Raw genomic sequence first — 24,169 nt, 5'->3', positions numbered from 1 at the left:
TCTAGGGATCTGGCTGTAGGTTGCTGGGCAAGGCATTTAAGATTTTAGTGCTCCAGGCAACTGACTGTAAACTGCAGAAAGTAAATTTGCCCCATTAACTTGGAGAGAGTTATGAATGAAATCACAAGTGTAGTTCCTATTCTTTGTGCGTGTGTACACATATGTGTATACACATATGTATACAAGTATATGTGCATGTATATTTATACTTTATATTAATTGACCTGTGAGTTATGTTTTTTCCTAAGAATAGAATATAATGATCTTTAAGGCAGACCTTGCTTCATTTTTTATTATTCTAACTAGTAAGTACTATAGGGCCTGACATTTAACAAAGGCTTGAGGAAGGAAAGAAGGAGAAAAAGAATGAAAAAAGGAGAGAAGGAAGGAAGGAGGGCAACAAGGAAAAAAAAGGGGAAAGAAGCAAGAAAAGAGAAAATCACTTTTTAATTATGACTTTAAATGATTTTCTGACCATTTATAGGGTTTTGTTAAGTATTACTGTCCTTGTATTGACAATACACCAAAGAAACTGATAGAAATATAGTTTCATTAATTGGAATAAAATACAAGTGTTTCAAAAATTTGCATTTAGTAAATTTTTGCTGAAAAGACATTTTTTATATATCAACGTTAGTGATATTACCATAGGACAAAAATTAAACACTAGTATTATTTTATAGTATAAAATACTTGTTTTCCTATAATTTCATGTTGACTTATTTGATATGCAGGTCTGTACTATTAAATTATTTGAAAAATAGCAATAAGAAAATTAAAAGATTAAAAAAATCACTGATTATTCCCTAGGGTTTAATATATGTGTTAGGTAAAATATAGCCATTTGTTATTCACTAGTTTTATTCACCTCTAGAGGGCATTATTAAATGTAAATATTGTTTTTAAATTTATCCAAATATCTTGAGAACACACCATATGCAAAGCTGACTTTTATTAATAAAAACAACAGTTGTAATTATTTCTGTTACAGCTATGCAGTGCTTAATAATTACCACATACTTTACATACATAATTTTCTTTGATCCTTACAATAACTCTGTGAGGTACGTAGGTTATCTACTGAGAATGAGGGAGTGGGAATTATTGGTTTAAGAAGAAAAAATAGAGTTCAGAATAGCATTTCTTGGAAATGTAATAAAGTCAATCATTCAAAAGACAAGAAGTCATTAAATGTACACTATGTGTCATGTTTTGGACTGGTCCTGAGAATACAAAAAAAAAAATGAAATGCCTCCTTCTTGCAGGGAATATACATTGAATTAGGTATCAAGGACTCCATTAATGTGACTAATGAATCTCCCTGAAGTGGAGGCTTATATTCCAAATGACACTATTCGAAGGTATAATTATGTAAAATATGGCAATTAGTTCTACCTCAATGGAAATAGTAGCCTAAATTTGAATAATGAGACCATTACGGGGAATGCGTAATTTTGAGTTTTATGTATGTGTATGTGTGTGTGTGTGTGTATGTATATATACACACACATACATACACATATACATACATGTACGTGTATGTGTGTATATGTGTGTATATACACACATACATACACATATACATACATGTGTGTGTGTATGTGTGTATATGTATGTATATCCAGGCCATATACATACATGTGTGTGTGTATGTGTGTGTGTGTGTGTATTCAGGCCATATACATGTATGTATGTATAGGTATAGGTATAAATGTAAATGAAAGCACATTGAATTCAGTAAAAGGGAAAAAAGAAGGAGGGAAGAAAGGAATAGAGGGAGGAAAAAAGAAAGGAAAGAAAGAAGGAAAGGAAGGAAAGAGAGGGGATAAGATGGGAAGGAGGAAAAAAGGAAGAAAGGAAGGGGAAAAGAGAAGGGAAAGGAGGGAAGACAGGAAGGAGGGAGGGAGGGAAGGAAGGAAGGAAGGAAGGAAGGAAGGAAGGAAGGAAGGAAGGAAGGAAGGAAGGAAGGAAGAAGGAAGGAAGGAAGGAAGGGGGAAGGAGGGAGGGAGGGAGGAAGGAAAAAGGAAGGAAGAAGGAAGGAAAAAAGAAAGGGAAGGAGGTAGTGAAAGAAGAAAGAGAAGAAAGCAGGGAAGGAAGCAAGGAGGGAAGGAGGGAGTGAAAGAGGAAGGAAGAAATTTAAAAAGGAAGAAAAGAGAGAAGGGGAAGTAAGAGAAGGAAGAAGAGAAGGAAAGAAGAAGGGAAGGGAAGAAAAGAAGGGGAAGGAGAGAAGGAGGCAAGAGAAGAAGGAAGAAGGGAGGGAAGGAGAGAAGAAAGAAGGAAGTTATAATATTTAACTTCTTTATAATTTCATTGTTGTTGATTTTGATTTTTTGAGTTCTGGGATTTTTTTTGTTGTTTGTTTTGGTAAATACTTGTTTATATGCTATCTTCTCTATTAAACTGTGATCTTGAAAAAAGGAACTATTTCTCAGAAGTTGCAGGAGGTTTCTTTTTATTACTATTAGTTTAATATCTGCTTGTTAGGTTCTCAGGAAAGTTTTTTGGCTATTAACAAGAAAAAGAGGATATCCATAGAGATTCATATATCTCCTTCTCTGTTCTACTCTACATATGGAAGTGCTATTCTATATATGGAAGTAACTGATGTTTAGGAAGTTCAGAATTTTTTTTTTCAAGAGTCAATGATGACCATAAAGTTACAAACCTATGTGACTAGGAAACTATCTGTGTCTTGGCAGAAACAGGGAAGTTAAGAAAAGTAGTGAATTCAAGCAGAGCGTTTGGTTTAAACATGTTGAGTTTGAGATATCTGTGATATTCATCACTGAGTCTAATTAATCAGCAGGTAGTGATTAATTATGGAAATCAATAGAAAGACGAGAATGGGGAAATAGATATGTGTCATTTGCACAGACATCTCCAACAAAAACATAGAGAAAGAAGAAAATAAGAACAGAACAGAGACTTCAGATATACCTACAATTAGGCATCAGAGTGTGGCTAATAATTGAGCAAACAGGATTAAGAGTAGGTCAAACTCAAATTCCATAGAGTTTAAGAAAGAAAAGAGACAAAGATGTGTGAGTGAAGACATAATTGGTAGTTTTGAGGAGACCATTTCAATTGAGAAGTAAGTAAAAGTAGAGAAATTGAAATTAACGAGGATAGGCAGATTTTTCTGACATTTTGATTGTGAACAGGAAGAAAGATGGAATGAGAGCTTAAGGAAAAGGTAGGCTCAAATGAAGATTTTTTTTTAGGGTTTTTGTTTTTGCTTCATTTTTAAGTAGAGTAGTACTTGGACATGTTGTTGACAAAAGGAAGGAAATGGTATACAATGGTATACAAAATTTATGGATAAATTTTGAAGATTAAAGAGTCATGATTATTGGAAGATCAATGTTATTTGAGATTAAAAGGGAAAGGATTCAAAAGTACCTTTAAGAGCAAGTGGGTTTTGGTGAACATAAAGGCTCATCAAAAATTGGAATAAAGGAGGAAAAAACAGACAATAATAACAGAGGATTCTGAAATATAAAGTAGAGGGAAAAGAGCTCATTCTATTTTCTCAGTAACATATGAGCCAGTCATCAGCTGAAGTGGGTGGTGTGATATGTAAGATTTAAGGAGATAAATAGACACAGAAAACTCATTCTAAGGAATATGAAATTATATAAATTAGAAATGAATAAAAGGATTTCCTTGCATCTATGAATACCCTCTGAGGTTCAAAAATATAAACCTATATTTCATTTTAGAGACACACATTGTATATAGGTTTCTTCCAGAAGCATTCTACTTTTTGGAAGTCTAAGAAAAGGAAGTTGAAGTTAATAAGACTTGATTTTTTTTTTAAGTAAACTACTGTCCAGGAATACTGAGCTATAAAAAAGTATCAACTATTTTGGATAGTCTGATTTGAAACAGAATATTCCCCAATGAATCAGTAAGATATTAAATGTTTATATAACATTAATTTACTCAATATATTGAAATATAGTTGGCCATCTGTCCTCTCACTGCTGCCCACCCCCACTTTCTCATCTAGAACAGTAGTAACCTTTAGGACTAACCCACTAAAGACTATTCTTCTTTCTAGGGGAGGACTCAAGGAATTCACCCATGGAAGTCTGCCCTGGGCTAGAACCATTCATTCATTAATGAATGAATGAATGAATGCAGTAATTTCACCCATTAAATCTAACAGACCTTAGACAAAGCTGCATATCTGAGGCATTTTGCTATTGAATGCATTTTACTACTCTCCTGAGTCTAAAGATCTTTTCACTCCCTGTTCTGGGGAACACTAACCATATCTAGACTTGGAGAGAGCATTGTGAGAAGAGCATGCAAAACTTAGCAGGAATCAGGAAGACCTGCATTCAAATCCAGTCTCAGACACTATGTGACCCTTGGCAAATCACATAATCTCTATCTGCCTCAGTTTCCTCAACTATAAAATGAGTTCAATAATAACACTTATCTCCTAAGGTTGATATAAGAAAAAAACTAAAGCACTTAACGTATTTCCTAGCACATAGAAGATATTTAATAAATGCTTATTCTCTTCAATTCTTCCTCTCCCTTACTCCCATTGCTCCACTCTACATCCCTATAACTATCCAGACTAAATAACACTTTCCTAATCATCAGTCTTCTATATATGCTTATTTACTTCACTGATATGGATAAGCCCATTGAGAGCAGGGACTGTCTCACTTTTGTATTTGTACCCTTAATACCTAAAAATATCCTGGCACACCTTAAACACTCAATGATTTTTTTCATTCTTCATTTATTCTGGAAGCCAGTAGTGCTTCCATATTTAAGCATTTAGAACAAGGCAGAGACTCATAAATGCAAAGCAAAGGCAAAGAATTTTCTACTTGCCATCTTTCCACTATATTTTTTATGTTATATAAATTGCCATTGGCAAGGTTCTGTGCACCTGTGATTCTGTTAGCATAGGGACCCTCTAGGAGGAAACACCTTCTATTAATATAGATCAGAACTTTTCAGTAATTAGGAGTCTTAGAGAGTTGAATGAAGCACTGAGAGTTTAAGCAGCTTGCCAATGCTCTCACATCCCATAAGTATTATTAGAAAGATAACCAGGGGCCAGATATTTCTGAATTCCAAATGCTTTTCTATCCACTGTACCACATTTATCAATATATAATATAATTATGAAATTAAGATCACAGATTATCAGAACTGGAAGGCATTTCAGAGGTTGCCTAATATAAGCTATTATCTGAATTGCTGTTGTTTGCCCTGTTCTCAAGGAAGATCATGACTTTAGGAAGATGATGCCATGACCTGCAAGTGAATTGGATTTAAGTGAGGGAAGGCTGGATCAGGTCACCTGTCTCACTTTCTCTTCCAGAACCACCTGGTTCCAGTGGCCAGATATAGATCAGGATGATTGGAGACAGAAATTATCTCTATATCTTCCTTTACAAATGGTTATACAGCCTGGTGGTAATAATAGGTTGGGGCATTCCATTCTCATTTGGGATAGCTCTCACTGTTAAGAGGTTAGGTTGCTGACATTAGAGGAAAATCTGGTTCTTTTCCACTCTAGCAAAGTCCCTCTTTCACATGTTGATCCTTTAATTACTTAAAGAAAAATATCCTATCTCCTTTAAATCTTCTTCTTCACTCTTTTCCTTGATTCCCAAGGATCAACAACAGTCTACAGTTTCAGTTTGTTTCAGCTTCCTCTTGTGAGAGAATTTTTGTTTTGGTTTTTGACTTTTTGTTTATTTGTTTTTTTTTTTTCCAAATGAGCAAAGATTGTGACCAATGTAGCCAACTCTGTATTGTTTCAGTCTGGTGTCTGAATTCATACGTCAGAATGCCCACATGGTCGTCTCTGACTCTGTCCCTCACCATCATAATTTCACTGACACTACACACCTACGGCAATGAATGCCACAGCTTCAACATAATATATCCCAGAACTTCTGATAAATTCAGTCCCTTTATGAGGGAAAAAAATGCCTGCCAGGTTCTACAGCTTTCTGGATTAGAGTTAGATTTTAGCGTTTTTTCCTATACTCAGTTTCAATCTGTTGGAACATCTGGTTATATCACATTATTATAACTTTTGTTTCTTTCTCAGCATAGAAGAGTAGCCTCTAGAACCATAAAACTGAGTTCAAGTGCTAATAATGGCAATGAAACCCTGAGCAAGTCACTCAATGTGTCAGTGTCCTAGGCAACTCTAAAATTACAAGCTATAAAAACAATTGATTAGTATTGGTAGAAGGAGATTTCTCACTGGATATTCCCTACATCAGTAAAACAGGGAACAAAGGAAAATAGAATCACAAGATGTGGGTAATGAACACTTAGGTTTTTCTTCACTCCATCTTTCATGACTATTGATTGTCCCATCTGTTTCTTCAAATACTAATTTCTCTCTATCTGATGCTCATTTTAGAAACATTATCCAAATTTATTAATCTGTTTTCATTGCAAAAAATTTGAAAGTTCATAGATAGCATTTCAATGTTTTATTTTTAGCTCAAAATAAATTAGCCCTGCTAATTTAAAAAAAGAGAGAGAGAATAAAAAGATAGCTTAAAAGATTATGATTTAAATTTGTTATAATCATTTACCTAATAACATGGTGACAATGACCACAATGGTTTTAATAACTGTAAGAGATTTAAAATTTATGTAATATGTATAAGAGATTTAAAATTCATGTATCATGTTTTAATTATCACCCTATGACTCTAAAGGCCTTGAGGATATTTTTAAAAGATAATTATGATATAATTATGAAGCTAAAAAAATTAATTGTGGGAATTTAATACCAATTTTTAAAAAGTCAATAGCTAGATAATGAAAACAATTCCTCACAAGTTTCTTTCATTAACCAAAGATTTTCAGGTATTTTTAAGAGAGTAGTCAATAGCATAAAAATATAACATGCTTTTAGATTCAAAAAGGCTATACAAAGTTTGCTTCCTTTCATAAAAATATATCCAAACAACTTTCAGTTAACTAAGTGGCCCAGTTGAGAGAGTTCTGGACCCATAGTGAGATGCATTTTCCTGAGTTCAATGTTATCTTTTGACACTAGCTATGTGACCCTGGCCAAGTCACTTAATCCTATTTGCTTCAGTTTCCTCATCTGTAAAATAAGCTGGAGAAGCAAATGATCAACCATTTCAGTATCTTGGCCAAGGAGAGCCAAAACAGGATTATGAAAGATCATACATATATGAGTTAACAACTAAACAACAAATAACTTTCATTCAAAAACAACTCATTTTCCTTACTTAAATATCTGTATGTGATATTTTTAAAACCTTAGAAAATGGTAAAGATTACTTGAATATAAGTCCTTAAAATAGAAATAACTTGGCAGATCAATATTTCCATTACAAAGCAATAAAATAGGACATCTTTAATGAGGCAATTTGCAGAAAGGTTTAAATAAAAAAGGAAAAAACACTTCTCCGTGGGTGTATTTCTACCAGGAAGTCAGTTACTTCTCTCAGTTCCATAGGGAAAAACTGGTACTATCCAGATGTTGATCCTATTTATAAGACCACATACATTTACTCTGTAATTTCTTATAGTGTCCTCTGCTCTACTGAGAAACCTGGTATTGTGCTTTTGTCCTTGAAATTCATTATCAGAGATAAAGGATTGAAAAAATTCTCTCCATTAAAAACTTCTTTAAAAAACAGTATCAAATGTCACCTTGTGGTTTCCTTTCTGGAGAAGCTATTTACACTCATGTTTATGGTTTTTCTGTAATTCACTCTTTTTAAATCAGAAAGGTTTAATGAATAACCATGACATCACTTATGCTAGAAAAAAGCTATTCTTTACTACAACAAAAGCACAGAATTTGGTTTAAGAACAAAGCTATGATTTTAGATCAGAATTCAATTAAAACACAGCTGTCTCTATGCTTCTTTTTGTTGTTGCTAATCTTTTGAAATTAGATATAAATGTTGAAGCTCAAAAACAACCAAAAAAGGTACTCTCATAAAGAATAGTCAATGGTCATTAAGGTTAAAAATAAAATTTACATTAATAGGGAAGTCACAGAACATAGTAGCCTAGATTTAAAACTAGAAGGCACTTTAGAGATCCTCTCAGCAAACTTCCTTATTTCAAGTGAGAAGTTGAGGATTAGAGAAATTAAATGACTTGTTCAAACTCAAATAATTCAAGTGGCAGGGATTTGAACCTAGCCCTTCTTATTTTCAAATCCAAACTTTTATTCTCACTACACCAGATCTATGGAGAAGAATTTTTATTATCACCAGGAATGTGGTTATAAGTAAGTAGGTGTAGTTAAAATCCAGTTTTTTTAAACATATAATATACTTTTTTAGATTTTAATTTTAACAGTCAAGGTAGTATCTGACTATTATATAAACAAATAAAAGAGATACATGAAGGTATTCTCTTTTTGGGTTTTATGAAGCAGATGCAAAATCACATATTACTGTACTAAAAAAATAAAACAATCTTAATTAAACTTAAAAACTAAATCTTGATGCTTCTTTACTTGTGTGTGTATATGGACATACACAAATACATTTCAGTTCTAAGTAAGACACAGCAATTTAAATTATACTTGTTTTTTATTAAATTTTCAGTATCTTCAGTAATGAATGACTGAAATTTTAGATGCTTAGTGTTAATAATTGTATATTTTATTGTGATTTATGGCTTACTGAGAATCTCTTCATAACAACAACATACAGATATGCCATAAGTGAATATGTGCATGCACATAAATTCCATTTATATAACCAAATATGTATATGTGAAAATATACATGTTTATGAACATAAGTGTATATATATGTATATTTATTTATTTACACATACCTATATTCCATATCATTTTCACCAGATTTACCTAACACCATAGAGACAATAAATCTGATCTTAGTGATGATCTATAATGTGAACAATAGCCCAGAAGCACAGTTGTTTGGGTTGCAGTTTTTCATTTTAATTTTTTACTTACCTGCAGTCTAATTTCCTCATCTCATTTATTTTCAGCCTTGGTCTATATCAATTTTCAAGGGTTCATATTTACTTATGACATTAAGAAAAAGATGAATAGAGAGAAATGAAAACAGATTACCACAAAAATGCCCATGAAGGAGGATTGTCCTTCATATTTGAAGATCTCCTCATTGCCTAATTTTCCATTATGGCGCAATTACTAGTTCATTTTCATTGTTTAGTTTTCATTTTTTCCCTCTACCCCTGGAAAATCAGCACAAAATAGTGGAACTGCAGAAACAAGAACAGATCAATAGATTTAGCATCCTTCTTTCACTTCCCTATTGTGAAAAAATGGAGAAGCTCATTCTAAACCTGAGGTTTAAGGAATGTTTAACTAATTAGGTACACACAAATTCAGCTTCTATATAGCAGAGACCTCAATAAAAATTGAGGAATGAATAGAATAAAATTTAAAATCTGGATAGGGTTCTATAGTAAAGATACATATATACCATCTCTCCCTACCTCATCCCACCCCCTTATCCTGCAAACATCTATTTGGATTTCAGTCTGCCAGATGGCAAAGAAGATTTTAATATATACTTGGAAGAAGTACTTTCATGTGTGAAATATTGATTTATAGAAAACAGTCCAATGTGTCTTGCATCAGTTAACATAATTAGTACGGGGGAAAATTAATGCATCATGTCAAGAGAGAACATAGCACTAGTAAAATATCACCAGTCCCTCTTTAAAGATTATTTACCTTGAGGGTGTTTATTTTTTTTAAGTGTTTGAATGTCACAGGGGGTAATAAATATAACATTTGAACCCGTAGTTGTTCATTTTAATTTCAGATATTATGTGATTATTCGGCTGGTTTTTGCATGGCTAATCAGAGTTACACAGGAATGTTGAATATATTCTTTAAAAAGAGCAGTAAAATACTTGAAATTCAATACGAATGAATTTAGACAACTCAAACATTTCAGGAAATCATCTATGAACACATCAATATAGGTAACTCCCACCACCAAAACCTCCTAAGAATTAATAAATAATTTCTGTGGAGTTAGGTGAACGACAAAGATGCTAATTGCCTTGCCTATGGTCACAAATAGATTATCATAAGGGCATTGAGCAGCTATAGTGAACCTGAAATATTCTTATTATGTTATTTCAAAGTCAAATTATTATTAAATATCTGTAGCAGAATTACTATTAGATCATTTTATAAGCAAGCCTCTTAAATAGGTTAACTTCTACCAATTGCTCTTCTTTTTCACTTTATCCAACTTATGATATTTCTATTTTTATGTCAAGTAAGGTTTCCATTAATTCTGTTATACATTTGGGCTTTGACTTCTGACCCTCCAGTCTTTTTTTCTTACTGCTGCTACTTTATTTCCTTCTTTGACTATTTGTACAATTTAGAAAGAGAAAGACAGGCTACAAGGTCAAGCATATGTGGGATTTCTGATTGCACCATCATTTAATCTCTATCACTCTATCTCCATTTTATCTCTTTCTTTGAACCCCAGGTCATGATCCCATTGCTGTTATGGTAGTAGAACACATAGTTTGGGCTTCTTTGATGTTCTCTTGAAGCTCCAATCGGTGAGCCAGTTCTGGATGCTATTACATTGATCTTAGAAACACTAAATTATATACTTTCATGTAAATAACATATGGGCCACTAAGAAACAGCAAGATGCTTGTGAAGTTCTGATACGTGAAAGAGAAAAGTAATGGATTGAAGAAATTGCTAAATATTTTTCTTTTCTTATTATAATTTTAAACATTTTATTTATGAATTACTTTAGCTAGGAGATGTGGTTGAGAAGAGTTTATACATTGGTTATACTTCAAATGTATTGATTATTTTATTTAATACATTACCTAAGAAATTACTAAAGTTCTGTAGTAATAGATTAAATATCATCCTCCAAATTAAAAGATGCTTGTCCCAAATTTGGTGGTATGTTCATCAAAAACCTGAAATAAATGAAGTAGATATTAAGCAAAATTTTCTTTGCAATTACCTAGCATATCCTCAGCATTGATGATTCCCATTTCAACTTCAGATCCAGTAATGATTGTGCATGTGAAAGGTATTTGAAGCAGCACGCTGATCTCACCAAAGGATTCCTTCTCCTGAAGTTTCCCCATAAAAACGCTCCTACGCTTTTTTTTCTGTTTAAGGAAAAGAGGACATTTATATATTTTGTGAAATAATTCAATTGCATTCACCCATTTAGAATAATAACAACTAGAGTGTACATAGGACTTTAATTCCCCTATGTTAAAGCAATTCCCTTATGTTAATTTCAGTTCTTTTACCAACCCCTGTATATGCCATTTTGCAGATGAAGAAACAGGCTAAAAGAAGTTAAGTAAATTACTGAAGCAGCATTAGAATACAGGATTCTGAATACAGGATTAGAATAGAATATTAGAGTCTTCCTGACTCCAGGTCCATCACTGAATCACCTATTTAGATACATATCTGTTTTTTTTTTCTTTCTGACTAGGTAGTTATATACATATAATGGGTATATATTAGTAATTACATTAAAATGAACCCATTACATAATTTCTGACAATCTGTTTACTTGACTTTTGAAATTAATTTTGAGTCAGTTCAAATATACATAATACATATATATTACATGTATTATATGATACTATATACGGTTCAATATAGATATTATATATACTCTACCAAAATACAAATTTACATATATACAGATATGTGAATTATAGATCAGAATTTAAAAGGAATTTCTAGTCTAAATCTCTTATTTTACAAATGAGGAAAAAAGGTTAAATAAACTGTCCAAGTTGACAAGTATAGAAAACATCAGAGGTGTGATTTGAACTCCCATCTTCTGACTTCTAAGCCAGTGCTCTACAAAGGACAGTATTTACATGTGTGTATGGATGGCATATTCATATTAATTCATACTAATTGAAAATGCATTTTTCAATTAACACTCATTAAAGTGAATTCTAATCAGAGATGAAGTAATGTTTTGGGGAAAGCATTAGATTGTCAATCAAGCAACCCAGACTCTAATTGTAGATCTATTCTCTAGAACTAATTTTGGCAAATCACTAATTTCCCTGGGCTTCAATTTCTTTATCGGTATCAATGTCTCTTTTACATCTCAAGATGCTATTGGCATCAGTCTTTCTTTTTCTGGTGGGAGCTGCAAAAGTTGTTTTAAAGGCTTTGGGAATTCAATCATTTATTTTGGGGAAAGGATATTTGTGGAGACTTGAAGACAAATTAAAGAAAGAGGGAAAAAAGCAAATGCTGATCTGAAAAAAGTAAACTAAAAAGAAAGGAAAAGGAGAAACCAAAAGGAAAGTAAGAAAAAAAGGAAATTAGTAAAGCAAGCTAAAGCAAAACTAAATAAATAAATAAAAGTTTTAAGTAGAAAAACAATTTATATGTTACTTTTCTTGTGATACAAAAGTGAAAAGATGGTATCTGAGTAAGAAGAAGGTGAAAATTCCAGAGTTGAAGATTCAGACAAGTAGTTTGCCAAAGCAATTCTCCAAGGGGCTAACTATCAGAAATGATAAATGACTGAAAATCTCACTCATCTCCAAGCAAACACTAAAGCAGAGATAAATTTGCAATGAACTCACTGCCTTTTATATGATGTTTATATTTCTGTCAAGACAAAAATAAAAGATGGTTACTTGTGTTCAAAATATAGTTGTCTTTCTCCCAGAAGAAAAACAAAAAGAAAAAAGTGTCTTTCCAATTTATCAGGGAAAGTGAAGTTTTCCTTTAAAAAAAGGGACAAAGTATTTCATGATTTAAAAAAAAAGAGAGAAAAAAGAAATGGAAAAGCAGAAAGGAATCATGACCTATTTCAGGAGGTTGTGGGATATCACAAGAAAGAAAGGAGTCTATGATAGATTAAATATTCTCAGATGTTATGCATATATGCACAAAATATAGAGAACAAAGAAGGGGTACTATAAATAATAAAGAAAGGTGACAAATTTAAAACTTGACCACAGTAACATTAAGGTTAGGTACTAATAAAAAAATCTAAGCATCAATTGAGAAGCAGAGGTCAGTGCAGGGAGAATAAATTTTGGATTGGCATTGACAGAAGCATATGAATGCTGAATTAGAAAAATATATCAAGAGTCTAAGATGGAATAGAATAGAGGGAAAGGGGAGGACATTTATCAGAATTTGTTCTACCTAAAGCAAGATAGTTAATAACTTTTAGCTTGAAATTAACATTAATTTCTCAATATAAAAATTATGAAGAAAGGAGAAAACAAGATGACAATACAACAATCAGAAGCATTCAAAATAATTTGAATGGCCAGATCCAAGTCATTTTTTGATGTTAACTTTGAAGGAGGGTTCTGTGGAAATATTCAGGAGATGTATACTTTTCCCTAATATTCAACATTTTTATCTATAATTTGGATAAATCCAAGGATGGCATGCTTAACAAATAAGTAGATGATGAAAAATTTGGAGGGTGATTATCATTTTGAATGAAGAGTAAGGGTAAGAAAAAGTCTGAAAAAAAGAAATTAAAGGAATTAGAATATGTAATGAAATAAAACTATCAGTCTATGAAGAGGACATGATGATATAATTGAAGAATCCTAGAAAATCATGAAATAAGAGCTTTAGCAAAGTTGCAGGATATAGGATAAACCCACAAAAATCATCAGCATTTCTATATAATACTGACAAAGCTCACCAGCAAGATATAGAAAGAGAAATTCCATTCAAAAGAACTATAGACAATATAAAATATTTGGGTGTCTACTTTCTAAGATAAACCCAGGAACTATATGTACAATATTACAAAACACTTCTCACACAAAGTCAGTTTAAACAACTGGAAAAATATCAATTGCTCATGAGTAGGCCAAGCTAATATAATAAAAATGACAATCCTATCTAAATTGGTCTACTTATTCAATACCATGTCAATCAAACTACTAAAAATTATATAGCTATAAAAATAATAACAAAATTCATCTTGAAGAAAAAAATATCAAGAATATCAAGGGAATTAATGGAAAAAAAATACAAAGAATGATGGGTGGAAGAGGTTAGAAACACATGACAAAATAATCAATGATTTTAGTAATCTAGTATTTGATAAATCCCAAAACTCCACTTATGGGATAAGAATTCACAAAAATTTCACAAAATTTGCTGAAGGATCTGGAAAATAATATGTAAGAAACTTGTCATAGAGCTTTCACACCCCATTATCATTATCATGATTTGGGAATAAAGGGTGATATCACCAGCAAATTAGCAAAACAAGGGATAGTTTACCTATTACATTTTTGGAGAAGAAAGGAATTTATGACCAAAGAATAAGTAGAGAACATTATAAAGGGCAAAATGGACAAGTTTGATTATATAAAATTAAAATGGTTCTGCACAAAAAGAATCAACACAAACAAGATTAAAAGTCAGTACAAAACTGGGGAAAATATTTGCAGCCAGTATTTCTGATGGGTCTCATTTAAAATATATACAAAAACCTGTGTCAAATTTATAAGAATACAAGTCATTCCCCAAATCATAAATGGACAAAGGATTTGAATAATTTTCACAGGATAAAATAAAAACTATATATAGTCATATGAAAAAATCTTGAAATCACTATTGATTAGAGAAATAAAAATTAAAATGACTGAGGTACCACCTCAACTTCTCAAATTGGCTAAAATGACAGGAAAACATAATGATAAATGTTGAAAAGAGTGTTGGAAAACTGGGATACTAATGCATTGTTGGTGAAGTTGGGAAATGATCCAACTACTTTGGAGATCAATTTGGAACTATTCACAAAGGGCTATAAATTCTTTGGTCCAACAGTGCCACTACTAGATCTGTATCCCAAGGAAAAAATAAAGAAGGGAAAAGAATCCATATATGCAAAAATGTTTTTTGTAGTTCTTTTGTGGTAGCAAAAAATTGGAAAATGAGAAAAGACCCATCAATTAGAAAATGTTTGAATAAGTTGTGGTATATGAAAATGATGGAATATTGTTATTCTATAAAAATTATGAACAAGCTTATTTTAGAAAGGCTTGGAAAGATTTATAAGAACTGCTGCGAAGTGAAACAAGCAGAACCAGGAATACATTATATACAGTAACAGCAAGAATGTGTGATAATCAACTAGGAAAGACTTGGTTTTTCTCAATGGTCCAGTGATGCAAAGCAATCCCAATAAATTTTTGATAGAAAATGCCATCTGCATACAGAGAGAGAACTATGGACATTGAATTTAAAACAACACTTGCCAAATTCACTTTTTTCTTTTTCTTCTTTTATTTTCTCTCATGACTTTTCCATTTTCTTTGATCATTTTTCCCAAAATGATTCTTGAATAAATGTGCATTTTAAAAATGTACATGAATAATGAGAAAAAAAACAATAAAAAAAGAAAAAGAAAACATCAGGATAGTCTAGTGTATTGGGAAGACTAGAATAAGATAAAAATAGAAATTAATGAAATGTCTTGAGGTCAAAAATAAATATCAAAGTTACAGAAATGGAGAGGTGTAGTTAGACAGTAGGCAGTTCATCTGGCAAATACATGAAGATTTTAATGGATTCAGTTTAATTTGAATCAACAATTTTATACTGCTGACCAAAAAGGTAATGTGATCTTAGCATATTAAGAGAAGCTAAATTACTGACAGTCCCGTTATACTCTGTCCTGATCAAACAACCAGTGGAATATGGTCTTCATATTGAGACCTTTCCTGTCAGGAACCATACTGATGAGATGGAAATCACCCAGAGGAGGACAAACCAAATTGTGAAGAGTCTTGAGTTCATGTCATGTTAGAGATGATTAGCCTAGAGAAGAGAAGATGTGAGGGACATGATGGCTATCTTCAAGCTTTTGGAAAATCATCAAGGTAAAGAGTGAAAGTTTTTCTTCTTAGAAAAGAAGGCAAAACTAATAACAAGAATGGAAATTGTCAACAGGGAAGCTTAAACTTTAGATAAGGAGGATATTATCTAACAATTAGAGCTGTTCATAGGGAATGGTCTATCTTATGAGATGTTGGCATTTGTTTTTTGTTTTGTTTTTCCTCAGCAGAAATCTTCATGCAAAGACTGATTGACTATTTAATCTCTCAATTCCCCCAGGCAACCTGAAAGTTTAAAATCACTCAATGAAATGCATTTGTATAAGATATTATCTCACCAGGAGTTCCCCAAAACAATTAAATCACAGATCCTTTTTTTTAAAGGTTAAAATAACTTACCATTTTCCTAATTCCATATTTTACAAGTCCAATAACTTCTCTATAAACGTTACAAAATCCAGATTGAATGTAAGCCACAAATGAAATGATCTCTCCATCTGTCACCAATACTGCAAAAGATAAATTATATATACTTACCTATGTAAGAAATTATTTTAATTAATATATGTCTCTCAAAAGCTTATCTATTTGATTCAATGTGTACCATTTCTCAGATTCTAATTCTAATAACTTCAATATGTCAAAAGAAATTATGACTTTTGGATTAATTCATTTCTGATGAATTAATATCTAAGAAGTTAAGACATATATAAAAATTGAAAATACTACCTACCACATGGATAATTCATATATATATATAATAACATTACTTCTAAAAGGTAGAATAAAAAATGTTTATGAAATATTTTATCAGATTTATAATTATAACCACTCTCAAAGGCACTAAAAAAATAAAAAGTAAAATCATTTTCCAAGGTAGAGAATGTAATTTAATCAACAGCATCTATATGCTATAAAACAGTGTCTTTTCTCCTCTTGCTCCAAAACACAGCCAATATAATGCAATTCAAAATTTATATATACACATATACATATATATACATATATGTATATATTTATATTACATTCAGTTTATAAGGCACTGTACCATATAGAAAGAATTCAAAGTCTATAACTATAATCACAAACAATGAAGAAATAGAAAAGGCATTGAAAACAATTTTAAGTTAATAGGCTTTTTCCTCTTAAGAATCAGAAGTATATTCATTATATATCCTTTGAAAGGTTATCACAACTTGGCCGATAACAATTTAATAAGAAGATGGCAAAGGGCTAAGAGTATATATGTGTGTGTGTATGTGTGTATGTATGTGCACATCTACACACATGCACTAAACATCTGTTTATATAACAATGTAAAAGGAGACACCAATAGTAATTATTATAGAAAGTAATTAATAATGTAAATGAAATGACAAGCTAGGGAATAGTATAACTATTCAAAAAAAAATTAGGACAATTGTAGAACCAAGAGTAAAAAGAACCAGTTGACAAGTTACAACCTCAGATTTTTAATATTTAATATTATTACCAGAGTAATTAATCATATTGAATAATGAAGAATTTCTTTAAAATAAATCAAATGAAGCTTCCATTACTCTTCAGATTACTACTAAGAATACTACTAAACAGACAACTAATAAGGTTAGTTGTCTATTGTTTATGTCAATCTTCAGCTCTCATAGATGTTCTTATTTCAAAAATCCCTGCCATATTTTAACTAATACATTTTATCTTATATTTTTGCCGGCATATACACTAAAAATAGTATTTCATCATTTTAGTTAGGATAATTCATATATATATATATATATATATATATAATGTAATTATAGAAATTTGGTATAGGTAATTTCTCATACATATCTCACTCTTATAGACTACAAATTTTAATGTTTCCAGAATATTTTGGAAGCATAATCAAAAAGACACATTGCTGGGGGTCTCAGCCCCAATTCCTGAGTGGAACAGGCCTTATGTGACCAGCACTGCCTGTCCACCTGAAATGGCAGAGACCGTGAGCAATGAGGGGCGAGAGCCAGAATGGTGTGAGACTGTTAATTACAAAGACTGCAGGTGCTTTTATCATCTTGGTGCTTGTTTCTAGTTACTACTTCATAAGTAATCACATCCTAGCCTACAGGAGATACATGATTCTCTACAGGAAGCTACATGTAGATATGATGTGTGCATTCCTTTCCTAATAAGGATATTCAAGGTCCTCCCCTCTAAGGTCCAGCACACCTCTCCTGGGAACTGCCACCTTGCTCTTTTGGGTGGGACCCCCTTCTTCTCAGGGCCATCTTGTTCACCCTTACAAGGCTATCCTCAGATTACCTGAGCCGTGTGTGTGTGTGTGTGTGTGTGTGTGTATACATATATGTATATGTATATATGTATATGTATGTGTGTATATGTATACACACATGCATATATGTATTATATGTGTGCATGCATGTATGTGGACATGCTTATTTATACCCAAAGGGAGTCTTTTCCATGAAAGACTGATAAGAAATACTGATTATATAAGTGATATACACACACATTAGGGAAGAGGTATAGATATATACATATATCTAATTGGTGGATCTCCGATTAGAATCTACCCATTCCTATCTATTCTATAGGTGTCTCATGTGCATATTCTCCCAAAAGTTCATCCAGTGAAGTCTAATTTTCTAGAGGGCCTCTGCATTTTCTGTAGACATTGAAAGGGTACCATTAGAGAATTCTTTCTACCTTTCATCTCTTGCTCTTGATACATGACCACCTCATCTGTCCTTCTTATCAAACAATTCTCTGAGGACAAACTCTGTTCTTCAGAGTTTCCTACTGGTTATATAAGGAACTGTGCTAGGTAGAAGGGACTCAAAGTCTATAGCTATAGTCACAAACTATGAATAATTTTTTTTTAAAGCAATGAAGCCAATTTTAAGTTACAGGCTTTATCCTCTGAAGAATCAAAAACATATTCGTAATGTACCCCCAAAGTATTTCCTATAACTTGTTTGAGAACATTTTTTGAAAAAGACAAAGGAAAGAGACAAAGAGAGAGAGAGACAGAGAGAGACAGAGAGAGAGAGACAGAAAGAGAGAGAGAGAGAGAGAGAGAGAGAGAGAGAGAGAGAGAGAGAGAGAGAGAGAATATACCCAAAGTGCATTTTAATGCACTTTTCATTTTTTTCTTTGGAGAGAAGTTCTTTAGAGGCAGTGGTTGCTCATACATAGCTGCCATATAGCAGAACCAGTAAAGTGTTATCATTGAAAATGTACACTTTCACTTCCATTGGAAACTCAAGTCAGTGCAATATTTTTTTTTTCCTTTTTGTCAAACTATCTAGCCAGCTTGTCCTATCATGTTCCACTCTGGACTAAGCTCATTGTCCATCTATATTGTAAGTCCCAGTTCATTAACTTGACAGGAAGTAAGGGCCTTCTTTTGAAAATAATTGAATGGGAGCACTGGATAATTATAAATCAACTTAATAATTTTAAAAATTGGTCCTGTTCTTCCTTTCCAGTCTTTTTATATTTTACTCACTCCCCTCCACCTACTTTACAGTATATTGACACCGGCCATCTTGTGATCTCTCTCACAAGACACTCCAACTCCAATTTCCAGGTATTTTTCACTGGCTCTCCCCCCATATCTGGAATTCTCCCCCCTCCCTTACTATTCTCTGTGGACTGGATTCACTGGATTCCTTTAAATCCCAGATAAACCCCATCCTTGATCCTCCTTGATGATAGTGACTTTCCTTAGTTTACTTTCAAATTTGGTCTATAAAATCTTATTTGTAAATAGTTGTTTCACATTGTCTCATTAGATTCTGAGCTTTTTTGGGCAAAGAGGCTGTCTTTTGCCTCTCTCTGTATTCCTAGTTCTTAACACAATACCCAGATAATATTAGACAATATGTGCTTTTATTGACTTGATGCAGAAAATTCACTTCTTTAAGGGAAAATAATATACTAAAATGCCAACTGGCCAAAGACCATCTTTCTTCCAATTTAATTTTTTTCCAAAATAAAGGGTTTTTTAATGTTAATATATAAAAAGTAAGCATTTACTAGTATTGCAAGCAATATTAGCATCATTTTGTCAAATAACTTGCAATGCTGTTCTTTTTACCTGGAAAGCACTCAGAGATTTCTGAGCCAACACTCTCATACACCATTCGTTTAAATTACATTTGTCATTTAATTGTTTTTCAGATTTTTAGAAATACACAGTTAGTAAAAAATGACAAGAAGCTTGCCCATATCTACTAATGCTGAAGAGATCTAAAGTCAGTTAAACCCTCTGAATGACTATCACATATAAAATAAATTTATGTCAAAGCTATTATCTTTTTACTTCATCTACTTTCAGGATTTTGTTGTAAAAACACTTAAAAGAAAAATTGACTTCTAAGATTCAGAAGCATAAGGTAAAATTAAAGACTAATTACAAATGACTCAATAAGGACAAGCTGTGTTTTATACGGAAATGCAAATTTTATTTTTAAAATTGTCAACAATTGGATGGCTTGAAAGAAAGAATGAAGTAGATCTGAGTTTGATATGATTCTAAAAAGCAAAACTGTGTAGGAAAAGGTAAATAAGAATAATATATGAATAAAGGAAAAGAGAAAGAACTGACAGGGAATTAGACTGGTAATTCTGGAATCCTACTCTTATTGGAAATGGATTAAAGAAGCTAATATTATATGTGTGTTTGTGTGTGAAAATAGTTATATAATCAAATAATTATATAGTTTTATATATACATAAATGTGGCTATAGCTGTATATAATTAATATAATATATAATACATAATACAATATGATACTATATATATATGATATAATATATATTCCTATATATAATGGAATTCTACTCTCATTGAGAATAAGTTAAAGAAGGAACATACACATATTGTATATATGTATTTTACATGGCTATATAGTTGTATGGTTTTTTTATATATATAGTTATATGTGTGTGTGTATGTGCATGTGTGTGTGCCTATATATGTATGTGTACATATGGTTATAAAAGGCTTCTAAATTTATACAGAAATAACATGATGGAACTAGGATAAGAGAAATAGGTATAGAAAATCATGCAAATTAATAGAAATGGACTAAGGTATGTAAATTAATAGGAATGGGATGAAAATAAAGAAAATGGTCAGGAATGAAAGAAAAGGAAGAAATCCTTGGGGAAGGAGGATTTAGGTCAAGCAATAGCAAGGCAACGTAGCTGATAGAAGGCAAGCAGGGGAGTCATAAGGGACAAAAAATAAGAAATACGTACAAGCATAATAATAATAATCAGGAGTATAATATCTTAGGAAAAAAAAGTAGGGTTAGTAATCACTGATCTCAAAAAAAAGTACAAGCTCAAATAGATTTTATTCAAAGAGAAAACTAGGGAAACTACATTATCTGTCAGCCATATTAATCAATACTATTTTAGAACATAAGTTCGTAATATTAGTATGGTGTGGGAAATGATAAGTTCATGGATTTAGAAAAATATGGAAAGAAAGATTCGGAGCTCTGGAAGGTGATGCTATTCACCTTTAAAGAAACAAAGGATAAACAAGCAGAGTATGAACCTTACATAGATGTATGTAAATATATATGTGTATGTATAAATGTATTTATGATTATAGAGATTTATCCACATGTGTATACACACACACACACATACATACACTTATAAATATATATAAACATATTCACAGTTTTCTTGGGGGAGGTAGGAGGGAAAAAAGTCGAAAAAATAAAATTAAAAATGCACAAAAGAGAACAAAAGAAAACCTACAAGGAAGCAAAGTAAAGGTGATAGCCTTGTCATAAAAAGAGCTAGGGAAATGTAGGGGAAAAGCTTTGTAAATCACAGAATACTATATAATTGTGATATATTGTTAGTTATTAAAGTAGCATTTCATATAATTAATAATAATATTCAAGTCTAAAGAAAATCATAAAATTATTGTTAGGTTAATATAAAATTGATTAATATAACCAGGATTGGGATTGGGAGAATAAAATAATACATAGACAGCTGGCCATAGAGTCAAAAAAACCTGGGTTCAAAATCTGTGAACACCATATGTGAGACCTTAATCAACATCTTGAATTTAAAGATTTGGTTTTTGGCAGATTTGTATAAGAATAAAGTTTATTTTATAAACTCCCAAAATGTTTATGATATATTTGTAAAGAAAATAATTTAACTCATTATTGTTTATGTTGAATCTTTCTTTGTTTCTATTAATAACTAGAGATTACAGAAGTTTTTTTTTCTTATAATGAAGGCATAAGAAGTTATTTTGTCCTATATATTTTAATTTCCTTCATTGATATCATTTAACTTTCTGAAGTTTCCTAGGGATAAAGAAGCAAAAACTGAATTAAATTTTTAAAAAATGGCTGTTAAGTTAGCCAAATAGAAGACAATAAGAAAAGAATCAAGATCTGGGTTCAATTTCTAGTACTACCATTTTTCAGTTACATAGTTCTTTGCTAAATGGGGTAACTAATTTTTATATATTGATTTAAAGTTTTCATTGAAGAAATTGAGATGGGAAAAGGGGGGTGGAGCCAAGATGGGGGAGAGGATGGATGTTTCTTTCTGAGCTCTCCTACTACTTTCACACTAATAACAAAATTCAGCTTCTGAAATAGTGCTAGACTAATGGAATCTACAAATATTGGAAGTACAGCAAATTACCAACAGAAGGTAATTTCAAAGATTGCCTGAAAAGGTCTGTTTTTTGGTGGGCACAGGAGGAAGTGACCAAGGAGCAGGCAGGGAGACAGAGTACGAAGGCCACATGGAGCAGACTCGGGGAGGGGTGCGTCTCCACTGTGCAGAAAATCTACAGGGAGGACTCTACCATAGTCTACTCTACAATAGAACTAGTATGACAGAAACTAGGCATTGACCCACATTTAATACCATAGACCAAGACAAGGTCAAAATGGGTTTATGATCTAGACATAAAGAATGCGATTATAAATAAATTAGAAGAATATAGGATAGTTTACCTTATAGACCTGTGGAGGAGGAAGGAATTTGTGACCAAAGAAGAACTAGAAATCATTATTGACTACAAAATAGAAAATTTTGATTATATTAAGTTAAAACAATTTGTACTAACAAAACTAATGCAGAAAAGATTAGAAGAGAAGCAATAAACTTGGAAAATATTTTTACATTATAAAGTTCTGATAATGGCCTCATTTCCAAACTATATAAAGAATTGACTCAAATTTATAAGAAATTAAGCCATTCTCCAATTGATAAATGGTCAAAGGATATGAACAATTTTCAGATGAAGAAAATGAAATTATTTCTAGTCATATGAAAAGGTGCTCCAAATCACTATTGATCAGAGAAATGCAAATTGAGACAATTCTGAGATATCACTACACAACTCTCAAACTGGCTAAGATGACAGGAAAAGATAATGACAAATGTTGCAAGGGATGTTGGAAAACTGGGACACTGATGCACTGTTGGTGGCGTTGTGAACAGATCCAGCCATTCTGGAGAACAATTTGGAACTATGTTCAAAAAGTTGTCAAACTGTGCATACCCTTTGTTCCAGCAGTGTTTCTATTAGACTTATATCCCAAAGATATTAAAGGGAAAGGAACACATATGTGCAAAAATGTATCTGGCAGCCCTCTTTGTAATGGCAAGAAACTGGAAACTGAGTGGATGCCCATCAACTGGAGAATGGCTGAATAAATTGTGGTATATGAATGTTATGGAATATTATTGTTCTGTAAGAAATGACACCAATAGGATGATTTCAGAGAGGCCAAAGAGACTTACATGAATTGATGCTGAGTGAAATGAACAAAACAAGGAGATCATTACACATGGAAACAACAAAATTATATGATGACTAATTCTGATAGACGTGGCTTTCTTCAACAATGAGATGATCCCAGTTCTAATTGTTCAGTAATGAAGAGAGTCAGCTACACCCAGAGAGAGAATTATGGAAAATGATTGCATTCTCACTTTTTCTGTTGTTTGCTTGCATTTTTGTTTTCCTTTTTGGTTTTTTTCTTTCTTTCTAGATCCGATTTTTCTTGTACAGCAAAATAACTATATAAATGTGGTTGCATATATTGGATTTAATATATACTTTAACATGTTTAACATGTTTTGGACTATCTGTCATCTAGGGGAGGAGGTGGGGGGAAGGAAAGGAAAAGTTGGAACAGAATTTGTTTTCTAATAAAAAGCTATAATAATAATTACAATTTTAAAAGAAGAAAAAATAAAAAGAAAAGAAATTGAGGTAGGCAAAGTTTAATGACTTGCCCAGGGCCATATAATTAGTAATCTGAATTAGT

At 32.0% G+C, this 24,169-nt stretch overlaps 1 protein-coding gene across 1 annotated transcript in view; it reads right to left on the bottom strand.

The window, feature by feature from the left end:
* LOC127547401 (cyclic nucleotide-binding domain-containing protein 1-like) overlaps positions 1–24,169 on the bottom strand; it is a 161,182-nt gene that overhangs the window by 96,472 nt on the left and 40,541 nt on the right. Inside the window, exons 3-4 of the mRNA XM_051974317.1 lie at positions 16,242–16,351; positions 10,994–11,144 (exon numbers count right to left, since the gene is read on the bottom strand). Of these exons, the coding sequence (XP_051830277.1) occupies positions 10,994–11,144; positions 16,242–16,351 (261 nt within the window). The remainder of the gene's footprint in view (positions 1–10,993; positions 11,145–16,241; positions 16,352–24,169) is intronic.

This window comes from Antechinus flavipes, chromosome 1 (assembly GCF_016432865.1).
Source record: "Antechinus flavipes isolate AdamAnt ecotype Samford, QLD, Australia chromosome 1, AdamAnt_v2, whole genome shotgun sequence".
NCBI classification, from domain to species: domain Eukaryota; kingdom Metazoa; phylum Chordata; class Mammalia; order Dasyuromorphia; family Dasyuridae; genus Antechinus; species Antechinus flavipes.
This window is presented reverse-complemented; position numbering and strand designations above follow the sequence as displayed.